A 20,381-nucleotide genomic window follows, 5' to 3' on the forward strand; every position below is an offset into this window, starting at 1 on the left:
AAATTAAAAACTTGGGGCCATTGCAACATTTTAGTGGAAAAAATGGTAATTTTTCTTTTACTCAGCCCAATGTTATACAAATCTGAATCACCGGAGGGTTATAAATGCTCACTACACCCCCTAGAATTCATCGAGAGGTGTGGTTTCCAAAATGGGGTCACTTGTAGGGATCAGGCACTTTTCAAATGTGACATGGTGTCCATAATCTATTGCCGCCAAAATGACGCTCCAAAATTCAAATAGTGCTCGTTCCCTTCTGAGCCCTGCCATATGCCCAAATAATAATTTTCCCCCACATATGGGATATCTGTGTACTCAGGAGAAATTGACCAACAAAACTGCACAACAAATTGTACAGTCCATTTTTTCCTGTTACCCTTGTGAAAATGAAAAATTTAGGGCTGAAGCATTTCGTAAGAAAAATATATTTTTTTCATTTTCACAGCTCAACGTTATAAAATTCTATGAAGCACCTGTGGGTTCAATCTGCTCACCCCAGAACTAGATACATTCTTTGAGGGGTGAAGTTTACAAAATGGGGTCACTTGTGGGGGGTTTCCACTGTTTAGGCATATCAGGGGTTCTGAAAATGCGACATGGTATCCGTTATCTATTCAAGCCGCTACAAAAGTTGAATGGTGCTCCTAAAAAGCCCTGCCGTGTGCCCAAACAGTAGTTTTGCACCACATATGGGGTATCAGTGTACTCAAAAGAAATTACACAACACATTGTATGGTCCATTTTCTCCTGTTACCTTTATGAAAATGAAGAATTTGTGGCTAAAAACATTTTTGTAGGAAAAATGTTATTTTTTATTTTCATGGCTAAGCGTTATAAAATTATGTGAAGCACCTGTAGCTTCAAGGTGCTCACCACACCTCCTTGTAAATTATTTGAGATGTCTAGTTTCCAAAATTGGGTCACTTGTGGGGGGGTCTCTACTGCTTAGGCACATCAGGGGCTCTGCAAACGCAACATGATGTCTGCTATCTGGTTCAGCCAATTTTACGATCCAAAAGTCGAATGGTGCTTCTTCCTTTCAGATCCCTGCCGTGCGCCTAAACAGTAGTTTTACTCCACATATGGGGTATCGGTGTGCTCAGGAAGAATTGCACAACAAATTGTGTAGTCCATTTTCTTCTCTCATTCTTGTGAAAATGCAAAATTTAGGGTTAAAACAATATTTTTCTGGGAAAAATGATTGCTTTAATTCCTGTGAAGCACCTAAAGGGTTAATAAACTTGAGTGTTTTAAGTCCTTTGAGGGGTGACGTTTTAAAATAATGTCACTTTTGGGCATTTTCTATCACATAGGCCCCACAAAGTCACTTCAAATGTGATCTGGTCCCCAAAAAAATTGTTTTTGCAAATTTTGTGAAAAATTGCTAATAAAACTTTAACACTTCTAACTTCCTAACAAAAAAAAAATGATGCTACAAAAATGATGCTGATGTATAGTAAACATGTGGTAAATGTTATTTGCTAACTATTTTCTGTGGTATAACTCTCTGGCTTAAGGGCATAACAATTCAAAGTTTAAAAATTGCGAAATTATATAAAAAAAATTTACAACATTTTTTATGTTTTCATAAATAAATGCAAATCACATCGACCAAAGTTTACTATGTAAATAGGGTGCTGTCAATGCTTAGTCTGGCATTCATCAAAGATTGAATAATTTGTAAGTTTTCAGGAATATGCTCCATTGATAAAGAGAATGGTAAAATCAAGTTGTTGACTTATTTATACAGTTCCAGGAGGAGTAACCAAATGACACTGCACAATTCTGAGAAAGGATTTTTCAGGATTCTCACTACATGTGAAATACATATATTTACTAAAACAGATGTTAAATGAGAGCTGACGGGTCCTCTATAAAAATACATTAATTAATAGTGAAAGTTACCTGTTGTTAGTAGGTCTTGAACTGCAGAATTTTCTGACTCTTTACTTTGATCTTCACAGCTTGTGAAGAATTCTTGTTCGGTTTTATTCAGATCCTGAAGAATTTCCTTAATGCAGCTGTTCAGATCATATACAGCTACGTCTTCAGGCACCTGGAATTTATTAGACTGTCCTACTATTTCACCTTCATGCAATGTCAGTGGTGAAGGTTCTGCTACCATAAGGTCCTTTGTGAGCACATCTTCACCATGTCCATTTGTTCTTTCGCTACCTTTTTCTTCAGTGATGGGTAATGTGTCTTCATCCTTTTCTTCTTTACCCAGTATTACTGTCACTTCAGAGTCTGAAGTGTCTGAGCTGCATGAAGTCACACATTCATCTGAAGCCTGCTCTATAGAGTCACAAGAAGGTGTCTCCAGATCTTCATCCGTGTCAGAATCAGGGGCCGTGTGGCGCCTGATACGGGAGACAGCCTCCCTGAGATCTTTAGCATAGAAATTTGGTCTTCTTGAATACGCTTTCATTGTGCCCCTAGAAGATGTTTCATTTATTTGAGAATCTAAGCAAACACTACTCGTTTGCCTACGTTGTATAGCTGGCTCTCCGCATATGCGATAATTTGTCAAATTTGGTGCATATTTTGCAGTATTGCAATTTTTTGTTTTCCATTGATTTTCTTTAGGAAGATTTTCCGGTGTGATCATTGATATAGGATTTTCTTCACGTATGTTCTTCTCAGTGACCATCGATATTATTTTTTGCTTAACAACACATTCTTCCTCCACTGACTCAACTAACATACCCTCACTTAGTTTTAGCTTTTCTGGGATCTGTAAATCCAATGGTACAGCTAATGGTTTACAGTTATGTTCAGTTACAATAGTTTGTACATCTTCCTGAGTCTCTTCACTGATGATTGACTCAAGTTGCATATGGTGGGAAACCACATATGGATATGTACCAACAGAATTTACTGCATGCGAGTTAGTTTCTTGGGGCTTCGGTGTTTCAAGAATTTGATCATTCTGAACTCTTATGTTAGAGGTTTCTGAACAATTTTCATTGGTACATGCGTTCTGTAAGACAGGAATAAGCACTTGTACTTCTGACCCATGTTCTGTAATCTCTTCAGAACGGTTATTACATTTTGGGCAATTATACATGCGTACACTACCAGTACCAGCCACTGAAGCCGCTGACACAGGATACTCTAATATGCATGGCATTTCTTTATAATTCCTTATCTTGCTCTCTTTTCTATTAGTTCCATTTTTAATCAATACTTCATGCTCGTGCTCATTATTTGTGTGTCCTTGATCAGTGTTATCAGCTTCTGATCTGTTGGGCCCATTTTGAGCTTCACTTAGAGAATCTAATTCTCCAATGGAAAGTCCTAAAATGCGTACTGCTCTTTCTTTTAGGGTTGAAGGTTCTTTCTCCATGTAATGTGGATTGTAATGTTGGGTTTTAGAATAGCTCTTTTGAGGGATTGGTTGTAGTGGTAGACTTGAACGAGGCTTTGAATGGGAAGTTGAGTAAGGTGCTCTCTCTTTATTGACAAAACTCTTAGAATGACCTTGAATGGCCAAGGTTTCCCCCTTCGATTTCTCATTATGTACAAATTTAACTTGCTCTGTTATTGGTGGAAAAATAAACTCTGCTCTAACAACTACACAAGTTGCATCAATGACAAAATGTCCCTCGCCCTCATTTGATAATGCAGGCTGACTTTTTTCTGTTATATGCTCCTTTGCATGACTTCTGCCTTGATCACTTTGATGTATAGAAGAATGTTCAGATGTAACGTATTTCTTACTAAATCTCAACCCATCATGACTTCTCCAACGGTTTTGATCACGGCTCCTTCCTGGCAAAGTGTTGACATTTCCAGGCTCTCTCCACCTAGGAGATTCTGTATCTTTATAAGACATTCTTTGCTTTTTAGAATCACCATGTTTCGTTTCATCCAATATATATGGTTTCATATATTGTTTTTTCAAGGGAAGAGTATGACTATATCGTCCAAATTCAACCTTATTTGTAGACAACTTTAAAAGACCTTTTGTCTTTGATTCTTTGCTTGATATAGCTCTTAATGGTCTTCTCCACTCATGTCCTTGTTCCCCATCTTGTTTATTAACGTTTATATATTCCTCTCTGATCTTTTTATCAGCATTTTGAAAGTTTCCACTTGCGTAACTAAAACCTAACTCTCTTGGCAGTTTTACTCCATGCAGAGGAATTGGTGGACGAGCATCAAAAGGAGGCATTGGAAGTTGGGTGTTATTTGCAGGAGGCATATTTTTCCTGTTAGGTGCTTCACTTATATCATAAAGTGTTTTGCTACTTGTGTACGGCATTGATCTGTCCCTTTGAAGAGGGACTGAAACTGTTCCATATATCATGTTATCGGTCTGGAACTCAAGTTTAGACTTTATTTTTGGAAAGTTAGGTATATTGTTAGTAAGAGGAGAACGTCTGCCTTCTACACTCTCATATATATGATCAAGAAACTCATCAGACGTGGGTCCTGTCCACATGCTATGTGCTCGAGGAAGTTTTCTGCCTTGTATTATGCTCTGAAAAGTTGAGTCAAACTTTTGCTTATCCCCTGCTTCCACTTTCTGCACATTTATACATGATGTTGAATTTGTGTTGGCAGCTCTACTTCTCTCCATACTATACCTTGGCACTTTTTCTCTACTTTCATGATAGTCCTCTGTGTCATGTAAAGGTAGAATTTGATTACTTAGCTTTTGTCTGAATCCTATAGTGTGATTATCTTTTTCTTTATTAATAGGGAAGATACGATGTGGGTAATCATAAGAAGGAGGAGGAACATAAGGTGGGGGAACTTTTCGTTTTCTTAACTGTGGCCGGTTTTCTTTTCGTATTTCCTGTTTGTGATTTATTGAGGGGCCTTGTTCCACAACTGTTTTAGTTACTTTGTCCTGAGAGGTCTCTGAAATAGCTGGATTATTTATTCCTGATTTAGCTGATTTGACAAGCTTAGACCACCAACTTCTTTTCTCCTGACTTGTACCTCCAGAACTTGTCACAGCAGATTTCATTTTTTCTGTCTCTGGATATTCCACTTTGCTTGTTTGTGATAAGAGTTGGTTTTGTAGAGCTCTGGGCAGAATATGTAATGGTTCCCACTCATCATACTTTAGCTCTTTCATCTTTTTCTCCAATATATAATCTGCTTCCCATTTTCCATAAATAGAGTCCATCTGTATCAGTTTCCCTTTTTGCCTCCGCTTACTGGGCAGGGAATGGTTTATTAGTTCTCCACGTGGATCACTAGGTAAGTTTTGTCTGTGCCTTTCAAATTCAGCAGGATACGTGCCAGCTATATTGTTATCCCACTTATAATGGATCTGTTCTCTTGTGCGTGCATCATTTTTTTTATCAGCATTTTGATCCATTCTTCCTACCTTTGATCCTCTATGAATTGGCGGAAGATTTGAACCCCAGTTTGTAGAATCTTGCAAAACTGCTCCTTGTTGCAGTCTGGAGGCAGACCATAGTCTATAAGGAGACTGACCTCTCATTGGGGTTTTGTAAACGTACCTTAAAAACAAATTAATAGACCATATTTAGCCTTATTAATAAAATAACTTTTAGTTAACATCTTATTGTTAGCTTTTATTTCCTTTATTTCACATGGCATATTTTTATTGTTTGAACTCTGTGTAATATTTTTGTGATGTTGTAGTCACAAATGAAGGGGTTGTCCATTGATTTTTTTAATGGAAAAACGGTTATGTCCAAAAACACTATTAACCTGCAGATATAGGGTTAATCTGCAGGTAGACAGCGTCACGAAAGTATCTGGCTGCAGTACTGAAAGCCAGAGGCTCCTGGGAGAAGTAAAGTCCTTTTTCTCCCAGGAGCACCTGGGAAAAAATAACTTTATTGATCCCATTAGCCAACAGCTTTCAGTCATGTAGGCATGCCAGAAGCAATTACAGTCACCTCACAACAGTGAAAGCACGCCCCGGCACTGCAGTGCATCAGTATAGAGCAAGCTGTAAATCAGTGCCGGGGTGTGCTTACAGCCGCTATTCTCAGTGCTGTGAGTGTAGACTGTAATTGCTTTCTGCATGCCTACATGACTGAAAGTTGGTGGCTTCCGAGAAATATTATGCTCATTTTTGCAGACTAACCCTACATCTGCAGGTTAATAGGGTTATCAGACATGACAGGTTTGCTTTAAAGGGAACCTATCACCCCGTTTTTTTCGGTATGAGATAAAAATACTGTTAAATAGGGCCTGAGCTGTGCATTACAATAGTGTAGTTTGTGGACCCCGATTCCCCACCTATGCTGCCGAAATACGTTACCAAAGTAGTCATTTTCGCCTGTCAATCAGGCTGGTCAGGTCGGATGGGCGTGGCTTCTTCCCCCAGATATTGCGTAGTTTTCCGTTGGTGGCGTAGTGGTGTGCGCATGTCCAACGTCCCCAATCCTGCACGGGGGGGTGAAAATAGCAGCGATGTCCGTTATTCCATTGGTGGTCGGTGGGCGCGGCCATCTTCCTTTGGCCGCGCGTGCGCAGAAGCGGCGCTCTGCTGGCCGCGGCTTCAGGAAAATGGCCGCCGCGATCTCCATCTGCGCACGCGCGGCATCCCGCGGCCATTTTCCTGAAGCCGCGGCCAGCAGAGCGCCGCTTCTGCGCACGCGCGGCCAAAGGAAGATGGCCGCGCCCACCGACCACCAATGGAATAACGGACATCGCTGCTATTTTCACCCCCCCGTGCAGGATTGGGGACCTTGGACATGCGCACACCACTACGCCACCAACGGAAAACTACGCAATATCTGGAGGAAGAAGCCACGCCCATCCGACCTGACCAGCCTGATTGACAGGCGAAAATGACTACTTTGGTAACGTATTTCGGCAGCATAGGTGGGGAATCGGGGTCCACAAACTACACTATTGTAATGCTCAGCTCAGGCCCTATTTAACAGTATTTTTATCTCATACCGAAAAAAACGGGGTGATAGGTTCCCTTTAATCCCAGCTGGTCTGTGTTTCCTGGTCCAGTCCTTGACACACTGGAAATGCTGATGGGTATTTCTCACAGCTTCCAGTGTATATTTAGGGCAGTACAAGTAAATAAACTAGCAGAAACTAGGTGAGCATCAGTCTTGTCAAATGCAATCAATTTTGCTCCCCTGGTTTTCCATGCATAGGTCTTTGAATTTCTTTTATGGACTAGTTGCACATGCTCAGTAGATACCAGTTATTCATCTAGCAATTGTACTGTGCAGTGAGATAGTTCATGCATAGTTGTAACATTCTCACTGCACAGGGTGGACAGTGGCGCTATGCTCAGCTACCAACAAAGAAGGTACAGCTTTCCTACTCTCGGACTGTATGGTACAAAAGTGTTCAAAATAATAGAAGTCCAATATGACTAACCAGAGTAATCACTGTTTTTGGAATAAATTATATTACCACATGTCAAATAATTTACAAGAAAACCAACCGACTCCGCATTCATGATCTGCAGGATTTTGAGTCTATTAGAATAATTAATTGAAAGGGGATGTGTTCAAAATAATAGCAGTGGGGCGTTCAATTAGTGAGGTCAATCATTCTGTGAAGAAACAGGAGTGAATCAGGTGGCCCTTATATAAGGGTGAAGCCAGGGCATGCTGTGAAAAGCCTGAAATATTGGTTGTTAAAGACATTGTTCAGAAGAACAGCGTACTTTGATTAAAAATTTTACATTTTGTGAAAGCCTGAAGCCCCATGGCTTTCAACTTGCTTAGGGGTGCCCAAACATTTACATGTCACTGTATGTAAAAGGCACAACAGGGGACACTTGGTAACCACTATATCTTTCCCCTGTGAAGACACCAATTTAATCAGACTGGACATTATTTTTCTCCACTTTTTAATCTTAAAAAAAAAAAAAAATAGTTGTCAAATATTAATTTAAGAGTTGTACTCTGACACATATGCTTGCAAATTGGAAGGTGTCAGATCAGAATTGCAAAGCTACACCGTAATTTATGTGGGACACACTTGAAGAACTTTTTGTGCTGAATTCCAAGGGGTTCATGAAACCGCTGCTCCAATTCCGGATTTAACTATGGACCCACTCGGGCAAATGAAACAAGTAAAACTGCAATTTTTTTAACCTATAATTATATTAACTGTGATTCAACATATCAATGTTGACTAACAGTCAATATAAGATTTGTTTTATATACGGATTATTGGAAAATATTCATGCTAAAGATATTGCGGCCTGAAGCAACTAACATCCAGGACTTAGAATACATGCTAGATTGGTGGAGCTGGCTGGTTGTCAGTGTCAGTCTTTGAATGGGTTGTCAGTTTTCAGGTGTTGTAGTACGGAGACTGGCAGACGTGGATATGCATTAAATGCTTCAAGCTGTATTATTATTTTAAATCGGACCTGGTCAAAAGTATCCAATTTTTTATTTTAGTCCCCTTGCTCTCCTGAGTTTTCGTTTTTTTTTTTTTTTTTTTCGGAAAACCGCCATACAGTTCCAGAGATATGGGAATAATTAATTGTTGCTAATTTTTATTATCTTTATCAAGTGGGCGTGGCTAACAGGGTAAAGTGCAAAGTGGTATAACGCCCATAAAAATTAGCACTAAATAAAAAGACCAGTATCTCTGTTTTTAAAAAAAACAAACAGAATACTCAGGGGGCAGCAGTAAAATAATTAAGAGCAATATCTGGTCACAATTCCTCTTTTAAGTGGTACTCTGAGAAATATTAGTAGAATACACTGTGGTCCCTCAAAAACAAGCTTCCAAGGGGGTCTGTACTCTATCGGTCTTTCACATCAATAGAAAAATACATAGTAAACCTATTTCAGATAACTTTGGATGTTCATCAAAACATACAAGTGATATTAACCAGACATCACTAATCCACCCAAACCCTGAGGATCTGCCACATGCCAAAAACAATAAACTATTGTCATAGCCAATAACACTTTAGTTTATGGAAACTGGTAGCCAAAACCATTTTAAGTTATCTTTTGTTTTACAAATAACTCCAAAAGCCTGCGTGGCAATCTGTGTATTTCTATGCATTTATGACACGTATGAGCCTGTATAAACCTGGCTTAGTTATTAGAAAAGAAAAAAGGCATTGAGAATATGCTCAGCAGCTCTGCAGTTTAGGAAGACTGTAGAATTGATATTACACAGACATGTCCAAAGTTTGCATCAAAAACTTTTCTCACCTGGGCAGCAGGTCTCTGCCATCCTGGAGACTGTAGTACACCTGCGGCTCCATCAAGCTTGCCTACATATCATTCTTCCACCCAGGAGGAATATGTTTAGTTTTGATCTAAGCTTCAATGGCCACAAACAAATTAAATCTTACAACTTCCTATTTAATGAGATATAGCGAAGGAGCAATAAACACTTCTCCACTTATAAAGCTGCATTAATGCTCATAAACCTGCATGATATATAGAAGGCTTCCTATACGCATGGGCAATCAATATATTCTGTGGCTTTATACTGGCTCAGCTTCATAGAATTACCAGTAGTCTGGGTCCACGTATTGGTGCTTCCCTCATTTTATAGTTTACATACTAAGACTGTATGGGCAGGATGATTCTAACTACTGGATTATCTCCCTTTAATGTCAGTGTAAAGTCTGTGTAAACTGCTCAGTTGCAACTTGAGAATCTCGGGCTCCGACGCAGATTGATACCGGCCACTGATTTGTAGACTAATATAGTTACAGACCACTTCTTGTTGCTGATGTGTTTTGGGTGCCCCCTAAGTTGTCACAGTTCGGTTACTACTGTAATTGACCCTAGACTATATGGCACGGTACCGGTTTGCTGACACTAAATGTAAGGGCTTGTACACACAAATGTATACATCAGACGAGTGCTATCCGATGTTTTATTGGATCAGTGTTATTCTATGAGGCAGTGCTGATCAGCGTTTTTTCTCATACTGAATTGGAATGCTGCATGTTGTGAGTTGCTTCGCAAATCCGATGGCACTCACCCATTCAAGTCTACGGAGGCGGGGATATCAACAGACTGCATTCGGATGACATCTGAGTGCAGTCCGATTTCACACAATGGAGAAGATGGAGAAATGTTTTTCTCCATCATCTCCTCACCTGTGCTACGATTCTCTTTTCCGAGATAAGCGGATCACAATAAGATGACATCTCAAACTCTGATCAGAGTTTGAGACAAGTGTCATTTACATAATTGACCCGATTCTCTTCTACAAGACTGTCAGACTTGCCAGGCAACCCCTTTGATTTCTATGCATCTGTTGCAAAATATTATGTTTTGATGCAAAATTGTATGAAGGAACCTGTGAATGTAAAGCGCGCAATGACGCTTTAAAAAATGTGCCAATCATACAATTTTAAAAAGTAGAAATGGGGCATCCTCACATGTAAAGCGCCATTGAATAAATGGTGATATAATATTAAAAAATAATAATAATAATAATAATTTTATTTCTTATTTTGTAATTATTCAGGTTTTGAGTTTATGAAAAGCATGAAACTCCTGGCAGCGAAAGGGTTAATTCAGTGACTAATGCTTGGTGCAGGAAAAAATTAATAAATGGAAGGAAGAGAGAGAACGAGATAGTAAGCAATAGATACAAGTGCTTCTCACTAAATTAGAATATCATCAAAAAGTTAATTTCAGTTCTTCAATACTAAAAGTGAAACTAGCATTATATAGAGTCAATACAAACAGAGTGATCTATTTCAAGTGTTTATTTCTGTTAATGTTGATGATTATGACTTACAGCCAATGAAAACCCAAAAGTCATTATCTCAGTAAATTAGAATAATTAACAAAGAACACCTGCAAAGGCTTCCTAAGCGTTTAAAAAGGTCCCTTGGTCTGTTTCAGTAGGCTCCACAATCATGGGGAAGACTGCTGACTTGACAGATGTCCAGAGGGCAGTCACTGACACACTCCACAAGGAGGGTAAGCCACAAAAGGTCATTGCTAAAGAAGCTGGCTGTTCACAGAGTGATGTATCCAAGCATATTAATGGAAAGTTGTTTGGAAGCAAAAAGTGTGATAGAAAAAGGTGCACAAGCAACTGGGAGAAGCACAGCCTTGAAAGGATTGTTAAGAAAAGGCCATTCAAAAATTTGGGGGAGATTCACAAGGAGTGGACTGCTGCTGGAGTCATTGCTTCAAGAGCCACCACACACACACACAGAGGTATCCAGGACATGGACTACAAGTGTCGCATTGCTTGTGTCAGGCCACTCATGACCAATAGATGACAGAAGTGTCTTACCTGGGCCAAGGAGAAAAAGATCTGGACTGTTGCTCAGTGGTCCAAGGTGTTGTTTTGAGATGAAAGTCAATTTTGCATTTCATTTGGAAATCAAGTTCCCAGAGTCTGGAGGAAAAGTGGAGAGGCCACAATCCAAGCTGCTTGAGGTCTAGTGTGAAGTTTCCACAATCAGTGATGGTTTGGGGAGCCATGTCATCTGCTGGTGTAGGTCCACTGTGTTTTATCAAGACCAAAGTCGGCGCAGCCATCTACCAGGAAATTTTAGAGCATTTCATGCTTCCCTCTGCCGACAAGCTTTTTGGAGATGGAAATTTCATTCTCCAGCAGGACTTGGCACCTGTCCACACTGCCAAAAGTGCCAATACCTGGTTTAAACACAACAGTATTATTGTGCTTGATTGGCCAGCAAACTCGCCTGATCTTAACCCAATACAGAATCTATGGGATCTTGTCAAGAGGAAGATGAGAGACACCAGACTCAACAATGCAGACGAGCTGAAGGCTGCTATCAAAGGAACCTGAGCTTCCATAACACCTCAGCAGTGCCACAGGCTGATCGCCTCCATGCCACCCCGCATTGATGCAGTAATTGATGCAAAAGGAACCCCGACCAAGTATTGAGAGCATTTACTGAACATACATTGCAGTAGGCCAACATATCGGATTTTAAAATCATTTTTCAAGCTGCTGTTGTAAAGTATTCTAATTTACTGAGATAATGACTTTGGGGTTTTCATTGGCTGTAAGCCATAATCATCAAAATTAACAGAAATAAACACGTGAAATAGATCACTCTTTTTGTGATGACTCTATATGAGATTCACTTTTTGTATTGAAGAATTGAAATAAATTAACTTTTTGATGACATTCTAATTTAGCAAGGAGCACTTGTACATAAGCTGGAATTCAGCTCCTTCAATTTTTGTTTAGTGCGACTGCTCTCTAATGATTTTTAGACTTTTCTCCTTTGGATCCACAACCTCCTAGTAATCTAATAAGGCATTATGTGACTTAAATGTTTCAAAGCCCACAATGGGATGGATCAGATGAATCTCTTGAGATGCTCAGCAATTTTCTAATATTGAATAAACTGATCCCAAAGCAGCCTCCAAGACTAAGCTATTAAAAGAAAAAATATATATCCACACTAAAGCAAAAAAAAAAAAAAAGAAAAAAAGCATGAAGTACACAAGGAAAATAAAGGCTTCAATCGCCATAAGTAGCAAATACTTATTCCTAATCCTTCATACTTATTATCAGTGGTAGAGTAATAATAATGCAAAAGCAAAGACCCTGACACAACCTAAAAAAGAACCAAATAAACAAAATAAAGTATTAGTTACAAAAAAAATGGGGGCAACTACTGTGACAGCGGTGTATAAAGAACTTCCATACATATATTACCTGCCAGGTATAGTGCCATATTTCCCTCTGTCCTCTGCTGATCTTCCGGGACTATCAGCGACTGTTCTGTAATTATCATGGTTTCTGCTTGGTAGAGTACTGTATTTCAGGAGATTGTCTGGCTGCCTTCTGGGGTTTGTACTGTACACCCATGAGCCGTCCAAGTCCATCCATCTCTGCCTGTCCATGCTAGAAAGTTATAAAAACTGCAGAAAAATAGAAATTCATTGGTGAAACATTATCCACAAGAGGGACAACAAAGCACTTCCTTGTGAATGCATTTAAAGATATGGTTTAGTTGCGTTGTGAAGTCTATTGTCTCATTAACCAAATCGAGATGGTTTAAGATTGTGATTTTTTTTTAATTTGGTAAAGTATAATTGGAAGAAAATAACTAAGTGTTTTATGGAATGGAAAATACAGAAAAACACCAGTTGAAGCCATGAATGGTTTACATTGAATGGACCTAAAATAACAGTAAACGTAGAACATATAAAGACAAATACGTCAAATTCAATTAAAATACTCACTTTTTATCCTCTTTTGTGCCAATTTGCTTTCAAAACTACGTGTGATTTAAGGTACCTTCACACTGAACAACTTTCCAACGAGAACGACAACGATCCGTGACGTTGCAGCGTCCTGGACAGCGATATCGTTGTGTTTGACACGCAGCAGCGATCTGGATCCCGCTGTGATATCGTTGGTCGGAGCTAGAAGGCCAGCACCTTATTTCGTCGTTAGGTCGGTGTGTATCGTCATGTTTGACAGCAAAAGCAACGATGCCAGCAATGTTTTACAATGGTAACCAGGGTAAATATCGGGTTACTAAGCGCAGGGCCGCGCTTAGTAACCCGATATTTACCCTGGTTACCATTGTAAAAGTAAAAAAAAAAAAAACGCTACATACTCACCTTCTGATGTCTGTCACGTCCCCCGGCGTCCGTGCTGCTGCTCAGAGCTTCCTGCACTGAATGTGTCAGTGCCGGCCGTAAAGCCGAGCACAGCGGTGACGTCACCGCTGTGCTCTGCCGGCCCTGACACATTCAGTGAAGGAAGCTCTGAGCAGCAGCACGGACGCCGGGGGACGTGACAGACATCAGAAGGTGAGTATGTAGCGTTTTTTTTTTTTTACTTTTACAATGGTAACCAGGGTAAATATCGGGTTACTAAGCGCGGCCCTGCACTTAGTAACCCGATGTTTACCCTGGTTACCCGGGTGCTGCAGGGGGACTTCGGCATCGTTGAAGACAGTTTCAACGATGCCGAAGTTGTTCCCCTGATCGTTGGTCGCTGGAGAGAGCGGTCTGTGTGACAGCTCCCCAGCGACCTATACAGCGACGCTGCAGCGATCGGCTCGTTGTCTATATCGCTGCAGCGTCGCTGAGTGTGACGGTACCCTTAGACTAGCTGACTCACTGCATTAAACGACCAGTGAACGGCTACATGGAACTCAATAGATGGTCATTTAACCTATTTAGATAGGTCGAACACACTTCCATGCACACAGAACGATCATTAATGCGATCGTTCTGTGTGCATTCACTGCCATTGTTCTCGGTAGCACTTGTCCAGTTTACACATTATGATCTGCTTCCAAGAACCATGATTTTTAAGTGTATGTAAAAATCATTCCACCCAACAACCAATTTTTTCTGCTCATTCATCAGATGATTGGCAGCCTGTTTACACTAGCTGATTATCGGGAAACGAGGATTTCTAGGATAATCGTCCAGTGTAAATGCACCATGCAAAATAAAGAAACTGTTTATACTGTATCTAGACATTCGGCCATGTACGTCAATGAGTCTGTTTAAAAAAAAAAATTGGAGCACATTCGGATTTCATCCTAGTGTGGTCCCGCTTTCCACGCACTGACAAAATGGAGAAAATGGATAATTTTTTTTCCCATCTTCTCCTCATCAGAAAAAAAGGGATCACACTGTGATAAAACTCTGTTCAGAGTGTGATTAGCATAATTCGACCGATTTTCTCGGATGAGAGAAAATATGGTTGTGTGACCCTAGCCTAACACTGAGGCTACACACAGACCTTCTGTAGCTAGATATTTCTGTTTTAACTTTCAAGCTGCAACTGTTATTCAAAGGAACATATTCAGTTCCAACTAGAGGGTTTCTTACATTAAGCTTCTGCCTCCTTTGCGGTATCTTTATGAGGATTCCATCTTAATCCCAGAAAAACTGGATTTAGACAGAACAAGGATGGAGCCATTGAATATATTGGTGCAAACGGAATCCAAAAGCTGCATCTTTTGACTCGGTTTGCTTTTTTTTCTGGCACTGTATGTCTTTTATGAAGAGTACAAAGTACGTTAGATTATGCTATTGTGTCCCACATAAAGATGGACGGCGCTGGAAAAAGTAAAAAAAAAAAAAAAAAAAGTCCAAAGTTGCAGACTGAAGATATAAAAAAAACAAAAAACACTATTGCATTGGCTTCCCAGTTTTAATAAACCAAACTGGGGTTAGCCCAACATAGAGGAGCCAGAAGACTGCAGCATCTGATTGCTCCTATTCCTGTGCTGAAAAGAAGCGCTGCATCTTCTTTCTAAATAGTGTTTAATTCTTTTAGCAGAACAGGGATTAAAATGCTTGTTCCACACTTTGAAATGGTCTGATCTCAGGGGTGCCAGCAATCGCAAGTATAGCATTAAAATGCTTGTTCCACACTTTGAAATGGTCTGATCTCAGGGGTGCCAGCAATCGCAAGTATAGCATTAAAATGCTTGTTCCACACTTTGAAATGGTCTGATCTCAGGGGTGCCAGCAATCGCAAGTATAGGGATCTCCATTCAAATGGTAGGAGCAGCCCACCTGTCCTCATGATTGATGAAATGCCCAGTCATTGGATACTTATGTGGACAGGCTATAGGTTGTAATTTTGGGAAAACATGTTCAAATTTGGATCATGAGGAAAAATGTACGTGCTAAAAAAGGACAGCCCAGACACGTTATTAATTCTTCCTGAGCTGTTGGAAGCTCTGGGAGTATGAGCTCTCAGCTGAACTCAGTTAGCCACTCCTATCCCCTATATAATCTGGGTCCTGATTGGAAAACATTGTCACAGCTAGCTTATGCTGCATAGCTTGGAGGAGAGGTGTTTTGGTGGTTATATTAGGAGTTTGGAGGGGTTATCTGTGACTTTTGCGTGGATTCGTAAGTGTGATAACTCCCTTCCCACCTCTTATTTTGGTTTATCCCCATCCTCCACTCCCCACTGCCTTCCTCTGTTATTTGTGAGTGAATATTTGTATGCGTGGTATTTTCAGTTACCCCTTGTTCGTATTGCCTTGTTTGTTAGGTTGGTGTACTGCGACACATGGCAGCTCCCTTCTTCCCTGGGTGGAGGAAGGGAACAGATGAAGGGAACAGATGAAGGGCTGATCCAAGAGACAAGGCAAGTGTGGAGGCCCCAGCATCTTCACCTTCAGAAGTATCCTGGGGAGTAGGACAAGCTAGGGTGCCCCCTAGTGTTAGGGACAGGGAAGGAGCCCCTGGCCCCAGGTCACCAGCTTTTACAACACGGCTCTCGGACTCCTTGCTACAACTGCTGCACCATGTCAATATAAGCTAAGACAATTAATGAGATTCGGGACTTTGTGTGAGTTCTTGAGTGTTTCACATAGGGATAAGGAGCTGGGACTGGGAAATAGAGGGTGCATGAGGCTGCACTGAATATGGAGGACATAATGCAGGTACTTTTGGTTGGGCATGTGTTTAGCACAATGTATGTGGCATTTGATCCTAAATGCCTATTTAATGTCATAATCTAATCTCTTTTCTAATGCACTTTTTAATTAAAGTCCCTATGGTTCCCTAACTACTCTAACTGCGTATTGTATTTCTTCGTTACTACTCTGTGTTTGATGATGCTTCGTTTCAGAATTCCAGGACATGCCGTGACCGGAGCCTCTGCCCCTCCCCTGAAACGAACAGTCATCAGTGACCTCCATTTCATGGGCTGGGCTAGTTCCTTCTGTACTGAACATGCGTTGTCAATTTTGGCAGGTGCTCAGTAGGGTGTTGTCACTATTTATCTCTGTGCACAGTGACAATGCGCTTTCTCGACTACTCTTGTGGGTGTGGCACTGGCTTCTGCTCGCTGTCTCTTACAATGTGCACTGACAGTGCACTCTCTTGCCGGCTCGTCACTTCTCATCAGACACGGCAAGAGAGAATGCACTGAGATTTTCAAACGATGCATTACCACACAGGAAGTAGTAAATATAATAATAAAATATAATAAAGCAGTTAAAGTATTGATGGATCAATAGAGACTTTGTAATTAACATTTATAAAAAATGATTAAATTAGGAAATTAATCAAGTACAGATTTAAGATTAAAATAAATTTTAGTTTTGGATCACCCCTTTAAGTCGGTTCCTAAATCACATGGAAAGACACAATGCTCCACCTTCTGATCTAATTCCTCCCGTCGTCTGCAGCATTAACCCATTAGCATACTCAGTAACTGTTGCCTGCGCCTTCATCAGTTGATCATTTGCAACTGAAAACGCAATGGCCAGGACTGGAGATCATTCTGATCACATCTGTTTAACCCCTTAGATGCCACATGGCTTCTAAGAGGTTAGACATAGGGAAAGGCCCCATCTGTGTGTCCACAAAGCTATTGTAGAGGTCGCTATAAGCCTCCATGTCTGTGCGCTTATTAGTTCTTATGTATTGCATTGTCTTATAGAAGTCTTGCATGTTGAATTCCCTTGGCGGGACTAAAAAAAAATTGATAAAAATAAACAACCCATAATTGGTATTGTCACAACCCTAACAACAAATAGTATAAAATTATAGATTTCATTATCCCACGCAATGAATACCATATTAAAAAGCAATGGCAGAAATGCAGTTATTCGTTCAAGCATCCGTCTCAAATAAAAACCTAATACGAGAGTTTCACATGTAAAGTTCTGATTCAAATATCAAAGCAAAGAGTTGATATAGGAAATTCACTCCCCATTTTGGCTTCAAAAACTGCATCAAAATAACATGTAGTAGCATCCTCAATGCTGGTAAACAAACCTAATATACACAAATGAAAAGTACAAGACCCACAAAAAACAAGTCACTATAAAAGCTACATCAATGGTAAAATATAAAAAAAAAAAACTTATGCTCTTTAAATTGTGTTAACACAAAAACTTTTTTTTTTTTTAAAAAGCAAACGTGTTTCTATTGTACAAAAGTTGTAAAAAACAAAACAAGAGTATAATAACTCTGTAAAGCCGTGAACCCCAATAACCAGCAAAAAATTTTTAAATCAAGTGATAAACTCTGTAAAAACAAACCTAAAAAATTTGGCAGCTTTTTTTTTTTTTTTTTTTTTTTTAACTCCACCAACTCCCCCCCCAAAAACTATAAACATAAATTGAAAAAAAAGAGAATCGTTATTTACTATATTATACATAACCAAAAATGAAACTGCACAAAATAACACTTGCTCCATATAAAACATATCCTTATAACAACAGAAAAATAGATTTAAAAAAAATCATGGCTTTTTAAATGTGGAGATGCTGAAAAAAAAAAAAAAAGACAAAAGTTGCTACGTCCTTACAAATTCTGCACAGTGATTACCAGTTTGGGTAAGTTTTTTTTTCTGATTATTAAATTATTGATTTTTACTTATTTTTTCCGGATCCAATGCAATATATAGCATAACCTAGTACACAGATGACATTTTTACTTTCTTTATATCGCTAGCTTTTAATATTTGCAACAATGACAACATTATACATTCAGTATTAGAATGGCCATTAATGCCGCCCATCGCTATATTTTAGCCAGTTTTTTATAAACCGATGATAGACCGTGCGCTTGAAAAAGTTAAATTGTTTTTAAGTATAATACATACGAGTTAAATATGGAAAATATAATGTACTTACTGCGAGACACCGAGAACTAGATGTAACAGCACAATTCCTACAGCTGGATTAACAGAATATGCAAAGTATAAGCTCAGTGCTGGCCCCGCAGCACACGACCGTGCACACAAATATCAATGTCAGCATGTGTCCTCTAGTTATATCACTATTGGGGCAGCCTCCTCCGAACGTAGGAATCCCAATTATTGTTGGTAATATGTGGTAGGCAAACAAATAATGAAGTCTTCATTAACGAGGCTGACGCCATACAAAGCTCCTCCATGTTCTCTAATGAGAGGGTTCACACAACAGAAACCAGTACAGTCTGAGGCTAAATAAAACATATTTCTATTCTTCAATCTTTCCTTCTATTCTGCATATCTCTGTATTTCACGGCGAATCTGGAACATGGCAAATTACTTCGATCACTAAGGTCTCTTCCAGACGTCCATTTTTTTATGTATGAGTTCTATTCATATTATTCATGGCTAAAACACGTACCCATTATAGTCTGTGGCACTGTGTGTGTGTGTGTGTGTGTGTGTGTGTGTGTGTGTGTGTGTGTGTGTGTGTGTGTGTGTGTGTGTGTGTGTGTGTATATATATATATATATATATATATATATATATATATATATATATATATATATATATATATACATACATACATACACACACACACATACATATATATATATATATATATATATATATATATATATATACACACACAGTGGGGCAAAAAAGTATTTAGTCATTCAGCAATAGTGCAAGTTCCACCACTTAAAAAGATGAGAGGCGTCTGTAATTTACATCATAGGTAGACCTCAACTATGGGAGACAAACTGAGAAAAAAAAATCCAGAAAATCACATTGTCTGTTTTTTTATCATTTTATTTGCATATTATGGTGGAAAATAAGTATTTGGTCAGAAACAAAATTTCATCTCAATACTTTGTAATATATCCTTTGTTGGCAATGACAGAGGTCAAACGTTTTCTGTAAGTCTTCACAAGGTTGCCACACACTGTTGTTGGTATGTTGGCCCATTCCTCCATGCAGATCTCCTCTAGAGCAGTGATGTTTTTGGCTTTTCGCTTGGCAACACGGACTTTCAACTCCCTCCAAAGGTTTTCTATAGGGTTGAGATCTGGAGACTAGCTAGGCCACTCCAGGACCTTGAAATGCTTCTTACGAAGCCACTCCTTCGTTGCCCTGGCGGTGTGCTTTGGATCATTGTCATGTTGAAAGACCCAGCCACGTTTCATCTTCAATGCCCTTGCTGATGGAAGGAGGTTTGCACTCAAAATCTGACGATACATGGCCCCATTCATTCTTTCATGTACCCGGATCAGTCGTCCTGGCCCCTTTGCAGAGAAACAGCCCCAAAGCATGAGGTTTCCACCACCATGCTTTACAGTAGGTATGGTGTTTGATGGATGCAACTCAGTATTCTTTTTCCTCCAAACACGACAAGTTGTGTTTCTACCAAACAGTTCCAGTTTGGTTTCATCAGACCATAGGACATTCTCCCAAAACTCCTCTGGATCATCCAAATGCTCTCTAGCAAACTTCAGATGGGCCCGGACATGTACTGGCTTAAGCAGTGGGACACGTCTGGCACTGCAGGATCTGAGTCCATGGTGGCATAGTGTGTTACTTATGGTAGGCCTTGATACATTGGTCCCAGCTCTCTGCAGTTCATTCACTAGGTCCCCCCGCGTGGTTCTGGGATTTTTGCTCACCGTTCTTGTGATCATTCTGACCCCACGGGGTGGGATTTTGCGTGGAGCCCCAGATCGAGGGAGATTATCAGTGGTCTTGAATGTCTTCCATTTTCTAATTATTGCTCCCACTGTTGATTTCTTCACTCCAAGCTG

At 39.7% G+C, this 20,381-nt stretch overlaps 1 protein-coding gene across 1 annotated transcript in view; it reads right to left on the reverse strand.

The window, feature by feature from the left end:
* DDN (dendrin) overlaps positions 1 to 18,534 on the reverse strand; it is a 29,798-nt gene extending 11,264 nt beyond the window's left edge. The window contains exons 1-3 of the mRNA XM_077297478.1: positions 18,524 to 18,534; positions 12,604 to 12,783; positions 1,906 to 5,477 (exon numbers count right to left, since the gene is read on the reverse strand). Of these exons, the coding sequence (XP_077153593.1) occupies positions 1,906 to 5,477; positions 12,604 to 12,773 (3,742 nt within the window). The 5' untranslated portion in view covers positions 12,774 to 12,783; positions 18,524 to 18,534. The remainder of the gene's footprint in view (positions 1 to 1,905; positions 5,478 to 12,603; positions 12,784 to 18,523) is intronic.
* Positions 18,535 to 20,381: the final 1,847 nt, after the last annotated feature.

Source organism: Ranitomeya variabilis, chromosome 3 (genome assembly GCF_051348905.1).
Source record: "Ranitomeya variabilis isolate aRanVar5 chromosome 3, aRanVar5.hap1, whole genome shotgun sequence".
Taxonomy (NCBI): Eukaryota; Metazoa; Chordata; class Amphibia; order Anura; family Dendrobatidae; genus Ranitomeya; species Ranitomeya variabilis.